This window comes from Hylobates moloch, unplaced genomic scaffold, assembly GCF_009828535.3.
Source record: "Hylobates moloch isolate HMO894 unplaced genomic scaffold, HMol_V3 SCAFFOLD_21, whole genome shotgun sequence".
NCBI lineage: Eukaryota > Metazoa > Chordata > Mammalia > Primates > Hylobatidae > Hylobates > Hylobates moloch.
Window position 1 is genome coordinate 47,447,850 of NW_026652296.1, and position 21,608 is coordinate 47,469,457.

Below are 21,608 nucleotides of genomic sequence, written 5' to 3' on the forward strand. Positions count from 1 at the left end.
TCATGAAAGTATAAAAGGAGGAACTAGAGTGGGTCAGAATAACCGGCCAACTGCCTTGATTAATCTCTTACTGGGTGCATGTCAAATATTTTGAAAAATTTTGCAGTAATTTTCCTTATCATGAATTCTTCTGGGACTTTACTTGGCTTTATAAAACTCTTCTAGGGCAATGCAATTGGCCTTCATGGGCTTGGTCTTCTTTACTTTTATGGAAAAGGAGTTCCCGTGGTAAGTTAAATTATTTTATTATATTTCTATTTGTAGCAATTTACAGGGTAAAATTCATGGTCATTCATTAGTTTACAGGAATTTATCTCTATTATCTGGTTTGCCAAACTGTGATATCAGATAATAGAGAATAAAATAATCCAATGAAATGTCTGCCAAAGAGACACTGAAGAACAAGCTTGTGACAAGAATAGTAATTCTAATTATATCTTAGAATCATAGATCCTAAGTAACCTTAGAAATCATCTATCCTCTGAGGACTTTATTGATGGAGAAATTTATCTTCATAGTCTTTTGAGTGACCTTCCCCAATATCTAACAAAACTTACAGTCAATGTAGAAAAAGACATAATTATGATGAAAATGAGACATTATTTCCTGATAGTCTAATAATGAAATAAAATATATAATATTTCTGATACTATTTTAATTAGCCTAAATCACATAGGGTACTGTCTATACTCTTTTTAAGCAGTGGAAGGCAATTGTTTCCATGGAGTTTTACTTGTGTCTTTGAGTAATAGACTGCAATTATCTTGCAGAATTATGCCGAAGCACTTAAATACTTTCAGAAAGCTGCGGAGAAAGGGTGGCCCGACGCACAGTTCCAGTTAGGCTTCATGTACTACTGTAAGTGCCACAAATACAGCTGCTTTATTTAGAATGACAAATGCATTATTAAGTCTGCTCCTTTTATAACAAACATCGAAGGGTTGGTGTGAGTGGTTTAGACAGAACATTTAGGCAACAAATTAGAATTTGAAAAAGACTAAAGAAAAGGACACTGGTTGGGAGGGGGGACAAGGAGGTGCAGAGTCAGGAAGCTCATCTTTGACAAGGTTAAGTTGGAGGTGCTAGCAATATCCCATGCACATCCCCAGAAGCGAGTATGAAACTCACAAGAAAGGCCAAACTTACAGAGAAGGTTCAAGAGGCATCAGCACACAGCTATTAGTTAAGAGTAGTTGAGGTTGCAAAAGGAAAGGAGCAAGAGTGTGAGAGGAAAGAGTAGTGGGCCATGGTAGATAACTAGTGACCCTCCATGCTGTATTGAAGGGTAGGCAGGGGAAGTACATCACAGAGAAGAATGGAAAGCCAGGCTCAGCAGAATAGGGAACAAAAAAAAAAAAAGATCTTAACGGATCCAAGGGAAGAACTTTCAAGGAAGAATAAATGAATGAGCACCCCTGTGAAATGCAGTGAGAAACCTGGCTTAAAAAACAAGTAAGAGGCCGGGCGTGGTGGCTCACGCCTATAATCCTAGCACTTTGGGAGGCCGAGGTGGGTGGATCACGAGTTCAAGACCAGCCTGGCCAATATGGTGAAACCCCGTCTCTACTAAAAATACAAAAATTAGCCTGGCGTGGTGGCAGGTGCCTGTAGTCCCAGCTACTGGGGTGGCTGAGGCAGAATCAAATCACTTCAACCCGGGAGGTGGAGGTTGCAGTAAGCCGAGATCACGCCACTGCACTCCAACATGGGCAACAGAGCGAGACTCCATCTCAAAACAAAACAAAACAAAACAAAAAAAGCAAGTAAGAAAGAATGAAATATCTATGAGACTTGGCAATACAGAGAATGTGGGTGAGGTCATTGGACGGCTTGGGGTGGAAGCCGCATGACAGTGGCATGAACGGAAGATCAGAAAGTTGAGAAATAAAAGTATTCTTGCAAGCAGTGTGCCCTTAAAGGGAAGGAGAGAGAAGGAACTCAGCATCAGGGGGATTAAGGACCCAGAGGGAGTTACTTTTAAGATGAAGAGACCTGAGCATAATTATAATTGATGGAAAGAGATTCTGAAAAACGTTGGTGGTATTAACACCTGATTAGGCACAGATCAGTGGAAGCCTCTTTAACCGTGATAGATAGGCAGGATTGCTCACCCTCAAAGACTGGAGGGAGGGTGGAAAGGATGATGCAAATCTAAGTATGGGGGAATGGGATGGGGAGAGAGGCAAGTGAGGAAAGACAATATGAAGTTTTCTTCAATGATCTAGTAGGTACAAAGTTGACTTCTGTGAGCAAAGGTAGAGTGGTTGGCTAGGAGGTCCCAGAAAGCCATGAAAGTTTCTAATAATCTCTGTGGGGAATGAGAGAGGAAGTGGCCAAGACAAATACCAGGAGATCTGAACACACCTGAGTATCCCCACCAAGTCCTTCATGTCAGAGGCGGAGCCAGGGCAGCAGCAGACCCCATCATCAAGGAGGTCACATCCAGTCAAGGCGTCACTGGCATTTTCCACAGTGGCCCAGCAGGAGCACCTGTTTTACACTATCTTGGGGGATTGAGGTTGCCTAAGATGGCCTTGTTCTTCTAGTTCATTCCAAGTCCTTGGTTCGGGATCTACCAGATTTCCCAAGTTTCTAGAATAAGAAAAATAGTCATGGCTAATGTATAGTAAGTCTTCGTATGTTTTAACTCATTTGACCCTCTCAACACATCTACCGGGTATCCCACAGTGGATAGATGAGCAAACCAAGCCAATGTTGTGGTTGGACTTCTTGCCCAGGATCACACAGTTGTGGAGCTGGAATTCAAACTCAAGCAAATTGCCTCTAGAGCTTTCGCTCTTAATCGCTACATGGCACTGCTTCTGAAGGCTCCAGTGTTAGAGCTGGAAGATAACTTAAAGACCATCTAAGGAAAGCCTTCACTTTTGCAAATAAAGTGCCTAAATGGCCCAACTCACAAAAGAACTAATGAGAGAGCCAGGACAAGAATCTTGGCTGCTGGGAGTCTGCTGGTTCTCTGCTCTAGCTTCAAGTGCCTATTCTTGCTGTAAGCAGGAGTTTGGTGAGAGTTCGGCCTCTTGGAGCTGGGATTTACCTGCTGCATATGCCATAGTCATGGCTGGGAGAAGCTATATGGGTGTCCTGATATGCAAGGATGACAAAGATGGCGAGATGCATCATGGTGGGGCTTCGGGTCCTCAGAGACCATCACTTGTTCTCCTTTGCATTAACTTTAGTTATGCCATCGTGAGGAGATACTTTCATGAGACTAAGTAGTCCTTCTTTCTCAATTTTTTTTTTCAGAATGGCTCAAGAACATAAATTTCCATATCCTTACTTAGAACCAAACTCAGTGTTCACCTCCACCTTCACAAATAGTGGATTTAGAGTAGCTTGACTTTTGGTTGGCTTTTCCCATCCTATTTAAATAGCAGGCATCACTATGACTATTATATCCATAGATTATAATATAAAAAATAAAGTCAATAAGGGGTGGCTCAAAACAGTTTTAATTTTCAGCTGGCTCTGGAATATGGAAGGATTATAAACTTGCCTTCAAATATTTTTACTTGGCATCTCAGAGTGGGCAGCCCCTCGCCATTTATTATCTGGCCAAGATGTATGCAACAGGAACAGGAGTAGTAAGATCATGCAGAACTGCTGTGGAGGTAAATACAATATGAGGCTGTTTTTAAAGCACTTGTCATATATGACACAGAGGAGGTAATACTGTTCTTAAATTGTTGGTGTCTTTGATTTTATAAATATTACCTCTTTTCTTCCAGTTGACAGTGTGAATACTGACATCTGTCAGAGGGGAAAAGCAGTGATGTAACTCGGGTTGGGGAAGGGAGACAGAGAAAAGATCTCTCCTCTCTCTGACATTTGGCTTTTCATCAGGTTCAGAGCTCACCTCAACATGCAGTTAAGGAGCTCTGTTTCAGCATTCAATCAAATCACCAGGGCAATTTGGCACTTCTAGTGGGATTGGGAGTTGCTACTTCGGAAACGAAAGGCTAGATTTAGCCTAGAAAATGTAGCCCACTTCTTCCCTGAAAGCAGCATCCTTTGGTTTTTGATGATTTGGATGACAATGGAGAAAGTGAATTCTTTCAGCCTGAGCCAGTGATGCGCTTTCCAAAAGAATGCTTTTAGGACCTTAATGTCCTTCATTGATTTATTAAACACGTCTGCTACACCAGCATAAATACTCTATGTTGCAATCTGGCCCCTCTGAAGCTCATTTCAAAAGCTGCCAGCTAATGATCTATCTTTAGATTTGCTCCTTTGCCAACTTCCTAATGAATTATGTATGGCTAACCTCTTTTGGTTACATAAGGGCTATTCAGCTAAGTTGACATTTGTCCCCCCTAGGGCTCTGCACACCTCTCTCACAGTTATGTCACCTACACCCTCCGGCACTGTCTTCCCTTCATTCTCTCCTTTTCACATCAGCTGTGGCCTTATAACTTGCCCTCGCAGAGCAGCAGTACTCAGAAAGTCCCTTTAAAACACACACACACACACACACACACACACACACACACACACACACTACTGATACATTCTTACTCTTCCAAATAGCCTCCAAGTCAGGAAAGTTTATTGTACACATTTAAAATAAGGCTGAGGAAGTTTCCCTCAAGACAAAAACAAAACAAAACAAACCCAAACACTTCTGATCTTTGTGCCTATAAAAAGTATTAGCTCTTTACCCTAAATAATTTGCAAAAGCCATGCTTTAGACCTAAAATCCTTCCCTGACCAGCCGGTAGGAGCTGAAGACTGATTTCATTTCTCATTTGCCTGGGGTGAAGCATACTGGCTAACTAGTCTTCTTGATTTCTCTTCCCATATACAGCTTTATAAAGGTGTCTGTGAACTAGGCCACTGGGCTGAGAAATTCCTGACAGCTTACTTTGCCTATAAGGATGGTGATATAGATTCTTCTCTTGTTCAGTATGCACTGCTTGCAGAAATGGGATATGAAGTAGCTCAAAGCAATTCAGCATTCATTTTGGAATCTAGTAAGATAAGTTGAAATTCTCTGCAATCCCCCAATCATACATATGCGTATATGACTTTACTACAGAGGCATTTTAGGCCTTCCTAATGGAATGTCTCCTTTTTTTAGAAAAGGCTAACATTCTTGAAAAAGAGAAGATGTATCCAATGGCGCTTCTCCTGTGGAATCGAGCTGCCATTCAAGGTATAGAACCCAAATAAAAATAAGCACATACCCGGTCCCTGTCCTCTGTTATTCATCAGGTTTGCTGTAGCTGCATGTTTGTGCGCATAGGCAGCAAGGGGCAGAATATCAAGTAGGTGACATTTCAAACTATACTGATGTTAGGGTCAGTCTTTGGTTAGAGATCATTTCCAGGAATTTATTTTCCCCATTATTATCAAAGTCCCTGATTCAGCAAGCCATAGGAATTTTTCTGTGGCTCTGTCTCCATGGCACCAGAACAGTTTTTTGAAATATACAATTTTACTCAAGAAACCAGTTTTCTTGGTCTGGCTTCACTCATTCATTGCTGAGATCTTGACTGAACTAATCAGAGATGTGACCCATGTCTCAATGAGTTTACAAGCAAAATTAGTTATGTATGTATCTAAGGCTCATGTGATTTCTCTATTAAAATATCACATTGATGACTACCATTAACTTCAGATCTTTACTACAATCATTAGCATGTAAGAATAAAAAACCAAACCAAAACAAAACAGATACATGGCAGGATCCTCTCACTTTTCTTCGAGTTTCCATGTCTCGCTTGCTGGCATCACATGGATAAGGAATATAAGATACCAGTGGTGGGAAAAGCATTGGCAGGTGGTATTTGCATTGCATTGCATTGCGATGTCTTTTACTATTTTTCCCCTAAAATTATATTATTAAAAGCAGAGAAATACTGCAAAGCTGTCACCATTGGCATTTGGATATGTGAAAACTCTCTTGCAATAAGAGAGCAATTTTGCTTCCAATTAGGTTTCTTAAAATTGTCTTATGCTAAGGCCAAATCATCCCTTTTCACAGGAAGTGAATAGGATAAAAAATGATTCTCAGCTGACACTAATATGAAGCAAAGGAAAAAGTCACAGTGGTGCTTTCTCACATCCAGCTGAGCCGGTAGCACAGCAACAAGCCATCAGTGCAATTTTAGTGAGACATTCCCCTTAAAAAGTCTATGTTTTATAAAATGCAATGAAGACCTTATTTAGAGTGGGGAAACAATACCTGCAATCTCTCAGCCATGGCCAATCAGCTCAATTACAACAAACGCAGGTTTATTCCAAGCCAGGAAATGGTGGGGAAATTGCAGCAAGGAAAAGAGACATTGAAAACAAGGGTACATTGAGATATATATTTTTTTCTTTGTCTTTTTTTTTTTTTTTTTGAGATGGAGTCTTGCTCTGTCTCCAGGCTGAGGTGCAGTGGCACGATCTCAGCTCAATGCAACCTCCGCCTCCCAGGTTCAAGTGATTCTCCTGCCTCAGCCTCCCAAGTAGCTGGGACTACAGGCATGCACCACCATGCCCAGCTAATTTTTGTATTTTTAGTAGAGATGGGGTTTCACCATGTTGACCAGGATGGTCTTGATCTCTTGACCTCGTGATCCGCCTGCCTCGGCCTCCCAAAGTGCTTGGATTACAGGTGTCAGCCTGTACCATCACCTGGCTGGTACATTGATATTAAACTGAATTCCTCAATATAAAAAAGTCAGGCTGCTAAAAATAATCATGTGTCCTAAGAGAGATCAGGCATAAGTGTCCCTGAAGATATGGCTACTGAGTAGCTCACTTGGGATTAGGGAATCTGATAATGAAATTTTCCAATTAGTCACTGGCCGTAGTCCTATGTTGACCAGGCTGGGCAACATAGTGAGACCTCATCTCTACAAAAAAATAAAAGATAAAAAAAACTAGTTGGGTGTGGTGGTGTGCACCTGTAGTTCCAGCTACTCAAGGGGTTGAGGCAGGAGAATCTCTTGAGCCTGGGAGACTGAGGCTGCAGTGACCCGTGATCACATCACTGCACTCTAGCCTGGGCAACAGAGTGAGATTCTGTCTCAAAAATAATAATAATAATAATAATAATAATAATAATAAATAAATAAAAAGAATTTTATAATGTTAGCTGTACTCAGAGAGACTTAAAGATGGCTCATGGTATTACATCTTTTTGAAGTGTCTATATTTTAATAGAAGATTCTAGAAGATTAGAACTTCGGTACCTAAAGGAATAAATTCCAAAGGATGTTAGGTGCTACATTAGGGCCAAATGAGAAAATTTTGGAAGGAGTCCTATATCACTTAATGCTAGACTTGAGCCCATGCAGGGCACTTCCTCTTTTTCTGAGTAAGCCAAGACCATGCTAGAAGGGCTGGCCACAGCTGAGATGGATGTCCTAGATGAGTGTTCCTTCATCGTTCCAATCAACACTCTCCTGGTGGATGGGGACATAGACCCCAAGGGGACCCTTAAGGGTCATCTCTAAGTGGACTTCAAAAGACTGAAGTCTCAGATCTTAAAAAGTCACATGAGTTTTTTTCTACTTGACATATTCATATTTGTTGGACAGTAATATTCTAAAGTACTTAATATCTAGGGAAAGTATTATCTAAAAAGTTTCCTCGCATGTCTATCCATTCATTCCCTATGTATTTATCAAGTACCATTCCAAGTTCTGGGATTGTGTCAGTGATTAAGAGTTCAAGGTGCTTGTCCTCATGAAGTACCTGCCCTCATATGGAAGAGAGAAAATACACTAGTAAGCAAATCAGATGACAGTGACCTGCTGTGAAGGAAATAAAACATGGAGATGAGGTAGATAACTTCTGGGGTGGGGGCTGAGGGGCACTTTAGACAAGGTAGTCGGAGATGGCCTCTAGGAGAGAAGTGGCATTGGCACTTCTGAGAATGATGAGAAGCCAGCCAAGGGACGAGTCAGAGTGTTCCAAACCTGCCAGGTAGAGGGCCTTGAGGAATCGAATGCAGGGATCTTGTGCAGAGGGCAGGTGAGGCATGACTTGTAGGTCGTAAGGAGTCTGACTATTATTCCAAGTGCAAAGCAAAGTCATTGGAGGAGTTTACACAAGGAAATAGCATAACTTGATTTTACATTTTAAAAAGATCATCCTCTAGCTAAACAGTATGAGGTTTCTCTTCAGAGCGATTAAAATATTCTAAAATTGTGGTAATGCTTGTACATCTCTGTGAATATATGAAAAACGATTTGATTGTACCCTTTAAATGGGTAAATTGGATGGTATGTGAATTGTATCTCAATAAAACTGTTACATATATACTATATATAACATATACATATATTATACATATATATATATATATCATGCAGGCTGGGTGCATCACGCCTGTAATCCCAGCACTTTGGGAGGCTGAGTTGGGAGGATCGCTTGAGCCCAGGATTTCGAGACAAGCCAGAGCAATATGGTGAATACGGGCATGTTGGTGCATGCCTGTAGTCCTAGCTACTCAGGAGGCTGGGGTAGGATGATCGCTTGAGCTTGGGAGGCTGAGGTTGCAGTGAGCTGAGATCATGCCATTGCACTACATACAGCCTAGGCGACAAATCCAGGCCCTGTCTCAAAAATAAATAAATAAATAAAAATTAAAAAAAAAAAAGATCATCCTGGCTGTTGTGTGAAGAATGGGTTGGAAAGTGAAGATAAAAGAAGAGTTTGAAGCCTATTGTAGTATTGTGGGCTGGAATATGCAGTGGAGGAGATGTCAAGAGTTAAGCGTGTTTTAGAGGCAGAACCAACAGGACTTGATGAATTGGCTGATGGAGGCGAGGGAAAAAGAACTAGGAATAGTTCCCCTAGACTTACGGCCTGAACAATGGGGGTGCTGTACTGAGACAGGGAAAAAACTGATGATTTTGTTTGGAGGAAGGGGTGTAGGATGCTAGGAAATCTCTACTGGGCATTTTAAGTTTGAAATCCAAGTGGAGATATCAAGAAGGCAATTATAAGAGCCTGGGCCTCAGGGAGAGAGAGATAGTAGATATAAATTTAGAAATAGTTAATAAAGACAGGCAATGGAATGAAACGAGGTCACCCAGAGAAAGAGCTGAGATGGAGCAGATTGTTGGAGAGAGGTGGGGAGGAGAGGTGAGAGAAGAGAAAAGAGGGAAAAGAAGAGAAAAAAAGGAGTTGGGAGCGAGCCCTTGACATTCCACATTTAGGAAGTGGGCAGAGGAGGAGTCAGACAAGAGTTTGAAATAAAGAGCCCATGTGGTAGAAGGGAAACCAAGAGAAGGCAGTGCCATCAATGCTCCGAGAGGACAGTGCTTGGACAGATGGGGCCCATCACTCCAGTGCTGCTCGGGTGTCGGGTAAGATGAGGACAGAGATGTGGCAATGGATTTGGCTGCATGGAGGTCATCTAACACCTTCAAAATAGCAGCTTCACGGGCAAGGGGGCAGAAGCCAGTTTGGAGTGGGTTGAAGAGTCCGTGGGAGGTGAAGCTTTGGAGACAGTGAGTATAGAACACACTTTTGAAAAGGTTCAGTGTAAAGGGGAACAGAGAAATGGGGCATGAGCTAGAAGGAGACACCACAGGATAAAGAGAGGGTTTATTTTTGTTCATAGAAGATGCCAGAGCATGTTTGAATGGCGGATGGGATTGATCTGGGAAAGAGGGTGACACTGGTGACGCAGGAGAGCAGAGCTTCAGGAGTGACGTCTGAGCATGGGAGGGATGGGGTCCAACTTCCCAAGAGTTAATCTACTTAAAAAAATTAAAAGGTAAAATTGGTAATTTTTTGTTCTTTAAGAACGTTTGGCCAGGCGCGGAGGCTCACGCCTGTAATCCCAGCACTCTGGGAGGCCGACGTGGGTGGATCACCTGAGGTCAGAAGTTCAAGACCAGCCTGGCCAACATGGTGAAACCCTGTCTCTACTAAAAATACAAAAAAAAGTTAGCTGGGCGTGGTGGCGGGCGCCTGGAATCCCAGCTACTTGGGAGATTGAGGCAAGAGAATCGCTTGAACCTGAGAGACAGGGTTGCAGAATGTGCCATTGCACTCCAGCCTGCCAGCCTGGGTGACAAGAGTGAAACTCTGTCTCAAAACAAACAAACAACAACAACAAAACATGTGTACTATACCATGGATGTTACACTATAATGAAAACAGTTAGCATTGAGTGTTATATTTGTATTCCATAAAGTATATCTAATTCCAGTTCTGGGGTTCTGAGCGGTTTTGATTCGTTTTTGTGCTTGGCTATAGATACATATATATTTTAAAGGACTGAAACAAGATTATTAGGTTGAATTCCTGAGAACTATACATGAATCTTTTGAGTTATGATTCTTCTTTTTCTAATATTTCTATCAGGCAATGCATTTGCTAGAGTAAAAATTGGAGATTACCATTACTATGGCTATGGGACTAAGAAAGACTATCAAACAGCAGCCACACACTACAGCATTGCAGCCAACAAATACCACAATGTGCAAGCCATGTTCAATCTGGCTTATATGTATGAACACGGCTTAGGCATCACAAAGGTAATTTTGTTGGTAATAATTCAAACCTAGTAATGACAGCTGCGTGAGAAGAGAGAATGTGTAAATGTTTTGAATTTCATTGAAGGAAAGGACTTAACATTTGCCAAATCCCTCCCTTGTGCCAATACGTATTACTTACCCTAATATGAATCCTATGAGATAGAAGTTGTTTTCTCCATTTATGCCAAGGACATAACTAGTGAGTAGAAGAGATCTAGTCTAGGCCAATTCAACTAATAAGTTCCTGCTTTTTCCAACACATGCTTTTTCCAGTAGGCCCTGTCTCCATTTTCCTTCACTTCTGGACCTTTTTTTCCATTAAAATTTCCACTGGTTCTCAAGCTCTCAGGAACAAGGAGAAAGTGAAAAGAGACCAGACCTGGATACCAAGGTGGTATTAATCCAGAAAAGTCTTATGAAGCACCTACTGTGTACATGACCCAGTGCTGGATACTCTAGAAAGTCTCCAGAGAGTGAATCTCCAGTCCCCCAAGACTACACTTGACTTGAGGTGATGAGTCATATTCACTTAGAAAAACAGCCAGCACTGCAAGGTGGTATTGAGTAAATCTCTTAGACAGTGAGTGTAATTAAGGCAGAAGATGACATCAGGGTGTCATCTTCTGTTGTCATCAGGTGACAACAGAGTGAGAAAGGTGTATTCAATATCAATAACGATAGTAATAGCCAGGCATTGGGTTAAGTGGGCTATGTGCTTCTGTCATTTACATCACACAACCACTCAATGAGATAAGCCCTAGAACTATCCACTGTGTATGCATCAGGAAGCCACAGTGCAGAGAGGTTATGTCATTTGGCCAAGCAGCTTGCGGAGCTCATCAATGGTGGAGCCAAAATTTGAACCCAGCCCTACCTGATCCTGTTTTTTGGTGGAAGAGTGGGCCTCGCAGTGAGTCATTGTTGGTGCTCAAGCATGTGAGCTTTTCATTCCTGGCTGCGTTTCTAGAGCCAAATAACGTGGGAATTATCGGCTTTCCTATGTGCTCTTCTTTCTTCCAGTTGTGCTAGTAATTGAGAATTATTGGTAGGCAATTTCCTATTTGAGAACTGCTAATGGTGCACAGTGAAGCCAAGGGCTTCTTATTCGGTGGTATGGATCCCTGCCGTCCTGTCCTGCCCTGCAGCCTGCCTTTTGGCTGATCATTTTTCATTGGCCCTGGCACCCTAAGCAGTGGAAAGAATGTCAAATCCAAATCCAGTCTGTTTCCCCCATTTCTAGCAGGTGTAAGCTTCCTGTGTTTGTGAAATGTGGGTAAGAATGGTACAGGATGGATAGCTAAATTGGATAATTCTTGGGATATTATTTAGCCATCCCTGGGCCCCTCACCCATTATCCACCATTATCTGTTGATACCTGCCCTTCCCCAGGCATTAAGGATAAAATGAATAAGGTTTTGTGAAAGGGCTTTGTAGTCAAACAGTATGTAGAATGACTGTTACTTAGATCAGAAGGGAATTAGAGCAACTGCTAAGTAAGGCTTCAATAAGATTAAAGCCTTTCTTTACTCATCATTCCTTGTGCAAAACATAATAATATGAGAGAAGCACTGTCTATAGAAGGGATAAAGTGACCCCACTCCATGTGTTCAATTCATGTTAGCTTTCCTATCCTTGGCACCACCATGTTATTCAAAAAGGATTTGGTTGCCCTGACAGCTGTATTCGCACCTAAGTGAGGCCATTTTGCCTGAGTCCCTGGGGACAGGCAGGTGTCCTCTCAAGACACAGAGCCAGCAATGCTGGGGAAGGCACACTGCCGGCCAGTGCCCAGCTGGCGGACTGTCAGAGGGTTTGGTTTTCCTCTTTGTAGTCACCACTGATCTCTCTCCTAAGCACTTCCTTCAAAATGTCAAATAGTAGTTGTTGAGACATACATTTCATACATTCAGGAAAACACTTAACGTTTCTCTCTGGCCAGTTTTCTGTTCTTTTCTGCCAGGGTTCTTGTTAAATCATGGGTAGTTCATTTTGAGCAGTCTCTTTAAGTCACAAGTCTATTTTTTTTTTCCTACAGAAAGTCTCTACATTAAAAAAATAATAATAATCAGGTACTACTCTTAACCTCCCACCTGGATATGAGAATTTTAGGCTGAGCTAATGAGGGACCATTGCCCTTTGTTTTTATTTGGTTTCTTTTGTTTAGCAATTACAAAAATAATAACTGAGTACCCAGAGGTATCTTGCCATCTCAGAGTCAAATTAACAAGGTGCTATCACCTTCTCTAATTCTTAAAATGAATATCCTGATAATTAAAAGCCCAAAGCGATCGCGCCACTGCACTCCAGCCTGGGCGACAGAGCGAGACTCCGTCTCAAAAAAAAAAAAAAAAAAAAAAAAAAAAAGCCCAAAGCTTGTTCTAATGAAAGCAAAAAGAGTAGAAGAATAGGCCTTCCCAGCAGTTAAGTCATCAAGTAATTAAGCATTTCTTCAGTGAGGCACTTCGCAATCCTCTTTATTAGTTAATCCTCATGCAAACCAGTGAGAAAGATGAGTATAATACCACTACCACAGTATCTTTGAGAATCAAAGAAGGTGATATGGAATAATGCTTTATAAACATGCAAACATTTAAGACCTCTGGGGAAGAAAGGTATAAATCATCTCTTGGTAAATCAATATTAAAATATGGGTCATTGTTTTTATCATCTGTCTTTCAGAAAGGAAGTTGGGGCTGGGATGATGCAGGGGAGTTATCCTAGTGGCTTCACTGAGAAAGCGTCTCAGCCAGTGAGCTCCTTGTCTCACTGACTGCATCATTGTTCTGGGAACAATGAATAATGGGACTAACTGCATCATTGTTCTGGGAACACTGAATAATGCCTGGGGAGGAACTGGGAGAGGACCTGAAGTAGTTTAGAAACACAAGCATTCACACCCAAGTTGTTATGAAACTGTTTCTCAGGGGGCCAGGCGTGGTGGCTCATGCCTGTAATCCCAGCACATTGGGAGGCTGAGGTGGGCAGATCACTTGAGGTCAGGAGCTTGAGACCAGCCAGGCTAGCATGACCAAACCTTGTCTCTACTAAAAATACAAAAATTAGCCGGGCAAGGTAGCAGGTGCCTATAATCCCAGCTACTTGGGAGGCTGAGGCACGAGAATAGCTTGAACCCCGAAGGCAGAGGTTGCAGTGAGCCAAGATCCAGCCTGGGTGACAGAGCGAGATTTCCTCTTAAAAAAAAAAAAAAGCCCAAAAAACAAATAAACAGTTTTTCAATTGATACTTGATTTGTAAGTAATTCGGAAATTGCACCATGAACAAAGTCTGTTGCCCATCCCCTCCTGGCCATCCTTTCTGTCTGTACCTTGGCTCAGGTCTGACTTTCTGCCCACCTCAGCTTGTAGTAAAGACTACTCAGGGGTCTTAAATTCTAGTGTTCTCCCTTTAAATCTGTGACTGAGATGACTCTGTTCACCAAAGATTTGCAATCCCCCATCCAGAGTGAGGACTTGTAGCTGGGGTGCGCCTGCCTTGTCAAAGACTATGTTCTCCAGCCTCCTTTGGATCCACGTGCTAGCTCTCGCAAGGGCATGGAAGTGAAAGTGAAGAGGCCGGGCACGGTGGCTCACGCTTGTAATCCCAGCACTTTGGGAGGCCGAGGGGGGCGGATCACGAGGTCAGGAGATCGAGACCATGGTGAAACCCCGTCTCTACTAAAAAAAATACAAAAAATTAGCCGGGCCTGGTGGTGGGCGCCTGTAGTCCCAGCTACTCGGAGAGGCTGAGGCAGGAGAATGGCGTGAGCCCGGGAGGCGGAGCTTGCAGTGAGCCGAGATCGCGCCACTGCACTCCAGCCTGGGCGACACGACAGAGCGAGACTCCGTCTCAATTAAGAAAAAAAAAAAAAAAGAAAGTGAAGGGTGTCATTTCTGGGCTAAGGCAGCCAAGAAGTAGATGGGGCTGCCTCCAGTCTTTTTCCCATCCATCAGCTGAAGGCACCAGGAGATACGAAGGCTTTAGGGGACCCCAAAACCAGGTGATGGAAGGAGCTTAGACCCCACAATTACCACACGAAGAAAATTCACCACCAACCAGGAACATACCCTTTGGAACGCTGAATGGGGGAGAAATAAACTTCTATTCTGTTAAGCCATTAAAATTTGGGGATTTGTTATAGATAGCATTATCTTAATAAATAATTCATCTAACAAATCACTGCCAGGTCATTCTTGATAAAGTATAACTCTGATATTGTTACCTCCTCCATCCTACCCACCCCTCTATCCTACCCTCTCCCTCAAATAAAACTGCCAAAAAATACAAACAAGCAGACACACAAATAAAAAGAATCTTATTTACTTTTTATTGCTAAATGAAGTCCAGACTTCTATTCCACATTCAAAGCCCCCAGTGACCTAGCCTACCTTGGTAATAGTGGTGTGATACAGCACTTTGCCCTATAAAGATTCTAGGCTACTTATTCCTTCCCCTCAAAGACCTTGACCTGAGCCCTCCTGAGATATCCTTTTGCTGGAATGATCTTACCCCATATTTATGCCCAGTGAAGACTAGTCCATTTTTCAAAGAACAGCTCCAATGTCATCTCCTCTAGGAATCCTTTGAGGAATCCCAGATTTTTTTTTTTTTTTTTTTTTTTTTGAGACGGAGTCTCACTCTGTTGCCAGGCTGGAGTGCAGTGGTGCAATCTTGGGTCACTGCAACCTCCGCCTCCCGCGTTCAAGTAATTCTCCTGCCGCAGCCTCCCGAGTAGCTGGGACTACAGGTGCACACCACTATGCCCAGCTAATTTTTGTATTTTAGTAGAGATGGGGTTTCGCCATGTTGGCCAGGATGGTCTCGATCTCTTGACCTCATGATCCACCTTCCTTGGCCTCCCAGAGTCCTGGGATTACAGGCGTGAGCCACCATGCCTGGCCGAAACCCCCAGATTTAAAAGGTATCTACTTCTAAACCATCATGATATTGCGCTCTGCTTTTCATTCATTCATTTATTCACTCGAATATTTATCAAGGACTATATCCTATATCAGGAAGCACTGTGCTTGGTTCTGGGGATACAATAAGAACAAGACAGCCTTTAAAGAGCTCACAGTCCACTACAGAAGAGACTTGTCCATAGCTGTAGTTAAGCCTAAAGTGACAGTCATGTATAGGCACACGCACACTTGAAAAGAATTAAAAATAAAGTACCATAAGTATGTTAAAGAGGTAACAGTTAACTCAGGTAGGGGAATCAGGACTGCCAGGTCTTGATCAAAAGTATTTTTGTATCATGGAGGATGAGAAACATATGACGACCTTTTTAAATGTAAGAAATCAGGCCTGTTTAAAGACAATGGATAGGAAAGCTATCCTAAAGTAAGACAAAAAGGTGGGGGAAATTATCCTTTGGGGAAGAGTTTCAAATACATATATGTAGACCTACTAGATAACGTGCATTTTTGGATTCTGCAGAGAAAACAAAACCACATCTACCAAATAAATTATAAATAGACCTGTCAAAAATAAAAGTGATTATGACACAATGCATTTTTATTTCTCATTTGTCTGGTCTGACCACCCATGGAGTGTTACAGCTGAAGCTTTAAACACCAGAATTATTTTCTGGAAAGGATAAGTTAAAATTAGGTATTTAAAATGGCCCTCTCAGAAATATGGCAGGACAGAAAACACACTTCTTAGAAATGATCATAACTTTTCATGAAATAAACATCTATAACCTAGAGAAATAATCAGAAATATGCACAAACAGTATTTTGTGTGTGTATAGCTTTATTAGTTACAGAACAAATTTCTACAAGTAAAGAGAATGCTCCAAAATAGAAGCCATGTTATATACTTTATTGTGTAGTGGTATACTATTCCACAATGTTCTTTGCGGCCTAGTGATTAAGTGAGAATACTAGAAGCAGACAACCTAGGGACAATCTGAGATTTGAATCCCTGCTCTGCCACTTGCAAGTCATATAAATTTGAGTAAGTGACTTTCTCTCTGTGCCTCAATAACTTCATTTTCAAAGTGGAGTTAATAGTATCACCTGTCCTATAGAATTGTCCTGAAGATTAAATGAGAGTGGTAACTGGCACACAGTAAGTATTGAAAACATATTAACCATTATTACAATATACTATGCAACCGTTAAAAATATTGTAGACTAGGCTGGGCACAGTGGCTCATGCCTGTAATCCCAGTACTTTGGGAGGCCAAGGTGGGCAGATTCCTTGAGTCCAGGAGTTCAAGACTAGCCTGGGCATCATGGTGAAACCCCATTTCTTCAAAAAAAAGAAAATACAAAAATCAGCTGGCCATGGTGGCACACACCTGTAGTCCCTGTAATCCCAGCTACTCAGGAAGCCCAAGTGGGAGGATCGCCCAAGCCCTGGAGGCAGAGGCAGCAGTAAGCCAAGAGCCTGCCACCATACTCCAGCCTGGGTGACATGGCGAGACACTGTTTCAAAAAAAAAAAAATATTATAGACTAGCGGAATATATTAGGACAGAGCATATTATTTGAAATATATTGTTAGGTTAAGAAAGCAGAAGATGAAATATTATGCTGAGTAAAAAATTTCTAAATTAAAAAGTATGTATATATGAATATACATGAAATGCTAGAAGAATGTGTATAAAATATTACCAGTAGTTGTCTCTGTACAGTGAGATTGTGGGTGGTTTTTTTTCTTATTTGTTCAGTTCTATATTTCCTAAGTTCCCTCTAATTAACATATGATATATTTATAAAAAGAAAATAAGAATAAATTATTCAAAAACGACCTTCCCATTCACATGCTCTGTCCCAGTATAATAATTTTTTTATGACATCCAAAGATTTGGGGCTGGAAAACTCCTGCATTGGGCAATTGTACAATTTTCATAAACCAGCTACTTTACTGCAGAAGAATTCTGTATCTTTGAATTAAAAGAAGCTATTTTGAACATCTGAATATTGGGCAGTATCCACATAACATTTTGGTTAAAAACATGTTCTTTAACAAGAGTCTGCAGCTCAGTTTACATAACCTCTTTAATCACTGAATTTAAAGCAAAATAAACTCAAATGTTCCATCTAAGTGGATTGGGTATGTAGTGGCTTCTCATTTAATGAACTGTGGTCATCTTCAAAACACCATCGGGAGGAGATTTTTTTGTTTGCATGACTTAGACTTTTTTACTAAATAGGGTCAAAGAATGAGGAGTGTTTTCTAGTCTAGTACTAAAATTTCTTTTATATGAGTTGCCCTAGTTAGCTAGAAGCATTCAAGAATTTCCTTCTCTGGGAATTTTAAAGAAAGGCTTTCACATTCACCCCCCAGCCCCACAAACACTGCAAATTGTGAGATCTCCTGAACAAGGAGTGAGTTCATCCCACTTTAATGGTATTTCTCACTATTTTTTACTATAAAATACTAAGTGACTGAATTGTAATGCTTCTACCGCAAGACACAAGTGAATAACTATTGACTGCCTCAAAACAAGAAATAAGCATGAATGCCTGAGATATTGACAAAGGCTGCTTTTCCCCGAACATCCCGTCCAAGTCAATATGTCTTTTCACGTGTGCAGCGTGAAAGCTGTTATCATCTGCAGGGTGCTTTCAAATGAACACTGAATTTGTTGGAATCAGAGACACAAATTAGGATTTTTACAACATCTATTTAATGTTGCCAGGAAGATTTGTTCCAATCTCCTGAATTGTATTTTAAGCAAGAACATTCCTCTGTCTTCAACAAATCAATTTACCAGACCATAAAGCTTTGGAAAATATTTAAGCTATAATAAGCAGAACACAGCTGAGAGAAGACATCACCCGCCCCCTGCCAAAAAAAAAAAAAAAAACAAAACAGTTTTAACAGAGTCTTCAAGGATTCACAAGTATCAAAGCCTAAGTAATGGAGCAAGAAAGACAGATATTAGGATGACCACAGTTTGTGAAAAATTCCTCTTCTTCCCTTTCTTTTGAAAATAGCCCATGGGCACCCAAGCAAAATCTAATTCTGGGACTGGTCCAGGGCACTTTCACCTTTAAAAGCAACTCCACCTTGCCTATGGTCACTCTGTTTGAGCAAACCAAAAATAAAGCAAACATATAAAACAAGACATGAGTAAATGAAAAAGAAAGTCATGTCATAATTCGTGAAAAAAAAAAAAAAAGCTCCTGAAAATATAGTACTATGTCATTTGAGGACTCTATCTTCAACATGAGAGCCAAAAATAGTTTCTTCATCATCCTGTAAGTATTATCAAAGACCTACTGCGTACTAGGCACTTCATGGAGGACTGGGAATTTGGGGGTGAACAGACAGTCCAACCCCTTGTTTTTGAGGACCTGGAGACAAACAAATGAATAAATAAATTCTAGAACTTCAGGTATGGTAAATACTATGAAGATAATGAGAATTGTAGATAATGATTACTAACTACCTGTATTCTGACTTATTTTAGGGAACTGTACAATTTCTTTTTTCTTTTGAGACAGAGTATCACTCTGTCATCCAGGCTGGAGTTCAGTGGCTCGGTCTCGGCTCACTGCAACCTCTGCCTCCTGGGTTCAAGCAATTCTAGTGCCAAGTAACTGGGATTACAGGCATGTACCACCACACCTGACTACTTTTTGCATTTTTAGTAGGGAAGGGTTTCACCATATTGGTCAGGCTGGTCTCGAACTCCTGGCCTCAAGTGATCCACCTGCCTTGGCCTCCCAACGTACTGGGACTACAGGCGTGAACCCCTGTGCCTGGCCCTATTCTCCACCCTATTTGTTGGAATCACAACTAGGAGCTGTTCCAGGGGTATCCAAGAAAGCTTTCTGGAGATTGTGTTAGTTTTCTATGCTTGCCATAACAAATCACTACAAATTTGGGGACCTAAAACAGCACAAGCTTATTATCTCACGGTTTCTGTAGGCCAAAAGCCCAGGTGATTTGACTGGGTCTTCAGTTTGGGGTTTCATGAGGCTAAAATCAAGGCTGTTCTTTATTGAGGGCTCTGGGGAAGAATCCACTGCAGGACTCATTCCGGTTGTTTGGTGGAATTCAGTTAATTGAGGTTGTAGGACCAAGGTTCTTGTTTCCTTATTGGCTTTCCAAATTCCTTCTCATTCCATGTGGCCCCTTCCAACAATGGCAAGTTGAGTCCCTCATGCTGAGAATCTCTCTGAAGTCTCCCTCCACCACATCTTTCTTTCTTCCAACCCCAGCCCTGAGATAACTCTGTTTAAAGGTTCATTTGATTATCTGAGGTCCACCTGGATAATCCATGATAATCTCCCTATCTTAAGACCTGTAACCTTAATTACATTTGATATTTTGAACAATGGTGTCTGTTTACTTACCCTTACAGAATCTGATGGGTAGGGCTGTTCTTCTCCTTCTAGGACATTTACTTGGCCAGAAGATTGTACAACATGGCTGCTCAAATGAGTCCAGATGCCCACATACCTGTGCTCTTTGCCCTCATGAAACTGGAAACTATGCATTTGCTCCGGGATGTCCTGTTTTTTAATGTAAGTTTGTCTTGAACAGGTCCTGAATCTCTGAAAGTCTCCAGTGAGCAACTCTTAGGGACAAAGTGACAAGGCCCACTGGGGAGTCTCTTGTGGACTGGCTTTCCTTTAAGAAGTAAAATTCAAAGTCTTACACTTGCCATGCAGAGTAATTCTACGTGTTCTATTGAGTATGTGTTGACACTTCAGAGTATAAGCAATTAATTCATTCAGCAGATGTTCTTTTCCAGCACACACTGCATTCAAAGCCTTAAGCACAGTGACATGTGCTATATATACTTCTTCAAAACAGTTCTTACCATCAATAGCCGACACTGGTAGGCAGACGGCAGGTGGCAAGGGGTACCACAAAGAGCTACAGCTTGAAAAAAAGTAAAGTGTCTAAATCTTTGGGATTATTCTAAAGGTGCTATTTAAGCCCCTTGTGGAAGATGTAAGCAAGCAAAGATTGTGTCTTCCAAGACTGAAGGAAGCAAAGGGAATGGGTGGGAGGAGGGTTGGTCGCGGTGGGTTTGGGAAGAGATGGTGGCTGTGAGTGGAGGTGGGAAGCTTAGATTGTTTTTGAGAGAATGTCTCTTGCCAGCAGTTCACAACGAGATGGAACTGGCTAAAACCAGACAACACCGTTGGACCACACTGGGACTTATTTGTGATTGGCCTCATTGTTGCTGGGCTGATTTTGTTGCTTAGAAATCACCATGGGTAGGATGCGGATCACGGGAAAACCTGCTCATGGGAATCAGTTCACTCCAACGTATCCCCACTAAATAAACAGTTTCCCATCCAAATCAAGAGTCTCCTGCAGTTTCCCGCTGAGGGCTGTGATGGAAAACGGACAAGACTTGGGGACCATCCTAGAGAAACAACTTCAGACTTCCTGCTTAGTTGAGAAAACCCTTTGGGGGATGCTGGGAACTGGTCACCTAAGACCTTGTTACCAATCTGTCATCTTGGTGACCTAGTCTCATGTTATGAATAAAGACCACCCATTTTCATGTTGTTAGAACAACCTCCCCTCTGTCAAGAGGACACACTGGGTTTCCTGACTGCTACAGACAAACTAAGGTGAAGAGAAGGGGGAGTTTGGAGAAGGCAGAAATCCAGATCCCTCAGAATATGATAAAGACACAAATATACATATAGACCTTGTACAAACACATCCTATAGGAATGACCTGTGAGAGACTCTGGAGCCCTGATGAGTCACAGCTTCCCAGGGCATGTCGTACCTGAACGAGGGAGTGAGGGTTGAGCCGGGCTCTTCACTGAGAGGCCTCTCTCAAAGCTCCCTTAGTAGCTGTGTTAGTGAACAAAGCCAGTACAGCCTCACACCCCTCTCCTCCATCTCTCATCAGAACCCTGTTCTCCCTGGGGCATCCCCTTTAGTACCCCCTTAGAAGGTGATTATTCCAGCCTCCTAGGGTGAAAGCTAAAAGGCCCAGATTCTCTGGCTTCTCTGACAGGCAAATCAGGGGCCCAGGCCTAAGGGACAGGGGCAGGTAAGGAGAGTGCCAGAGGCCTAGGACATATGTCAAGGGCCAGGCTCGAATCCTGGCTCCAGATATTTGATGACTTCTTTTGTTCTTCTTCTTCTTCTTCTTCTTCTTCTTCTTCTTCTTCTTC

General features: G+C 41.9%; 1 protein-coding gene across 13 annotated transcripts in view; it reads left to right on the forward strand.

The window, feature by feature from the left end:
* The window catches only part of SEL1L2 (SEL1L2 adaptor subunit of SYVN1 ubiquitin ligase), a 178,726-nt gene that overhangs the window by 148,165 nt on the left and 8,953 nt on the right, over nt 1–21,608 (forward strand). For 6 of the 13 annotated variants that reach the window (XM_058432734.1, XM_058432735.1, XM_058432738.1 and 3 more), the window contains 7 exons: nt 166–228; nt 771–858; nt 3,481–3,629; nt 4,823–4,988; nt 5,096–5,170; nt 10,330–10,502; nt 19,858–19,986. In XM_058432734.1, the coding sequence (XP_058288717.1) occupies nt 166–228; nt 771–858; nt 3,481–3,629; nt 4,823–4,988; nt 5,096–5,170; nt 10,330–10,502; nt 19,858–19,986 (843 nt within the window). Of the gene's footprint in view, nt 1–165; nt 229–770; nt 859–3,480; nt 3,630–4,822; nt 4,989–5,095; nt 5,171–10,329; nt 10,503–19,857; nt 19,987–20,569; nt 20,982–21,608 lie in introns of those variants that run through there. The other 7 variants (XM_058432742.1, XM_058432743.1, XM_058432736.1 and 4 more) reach the window with 6 other exon arrangements.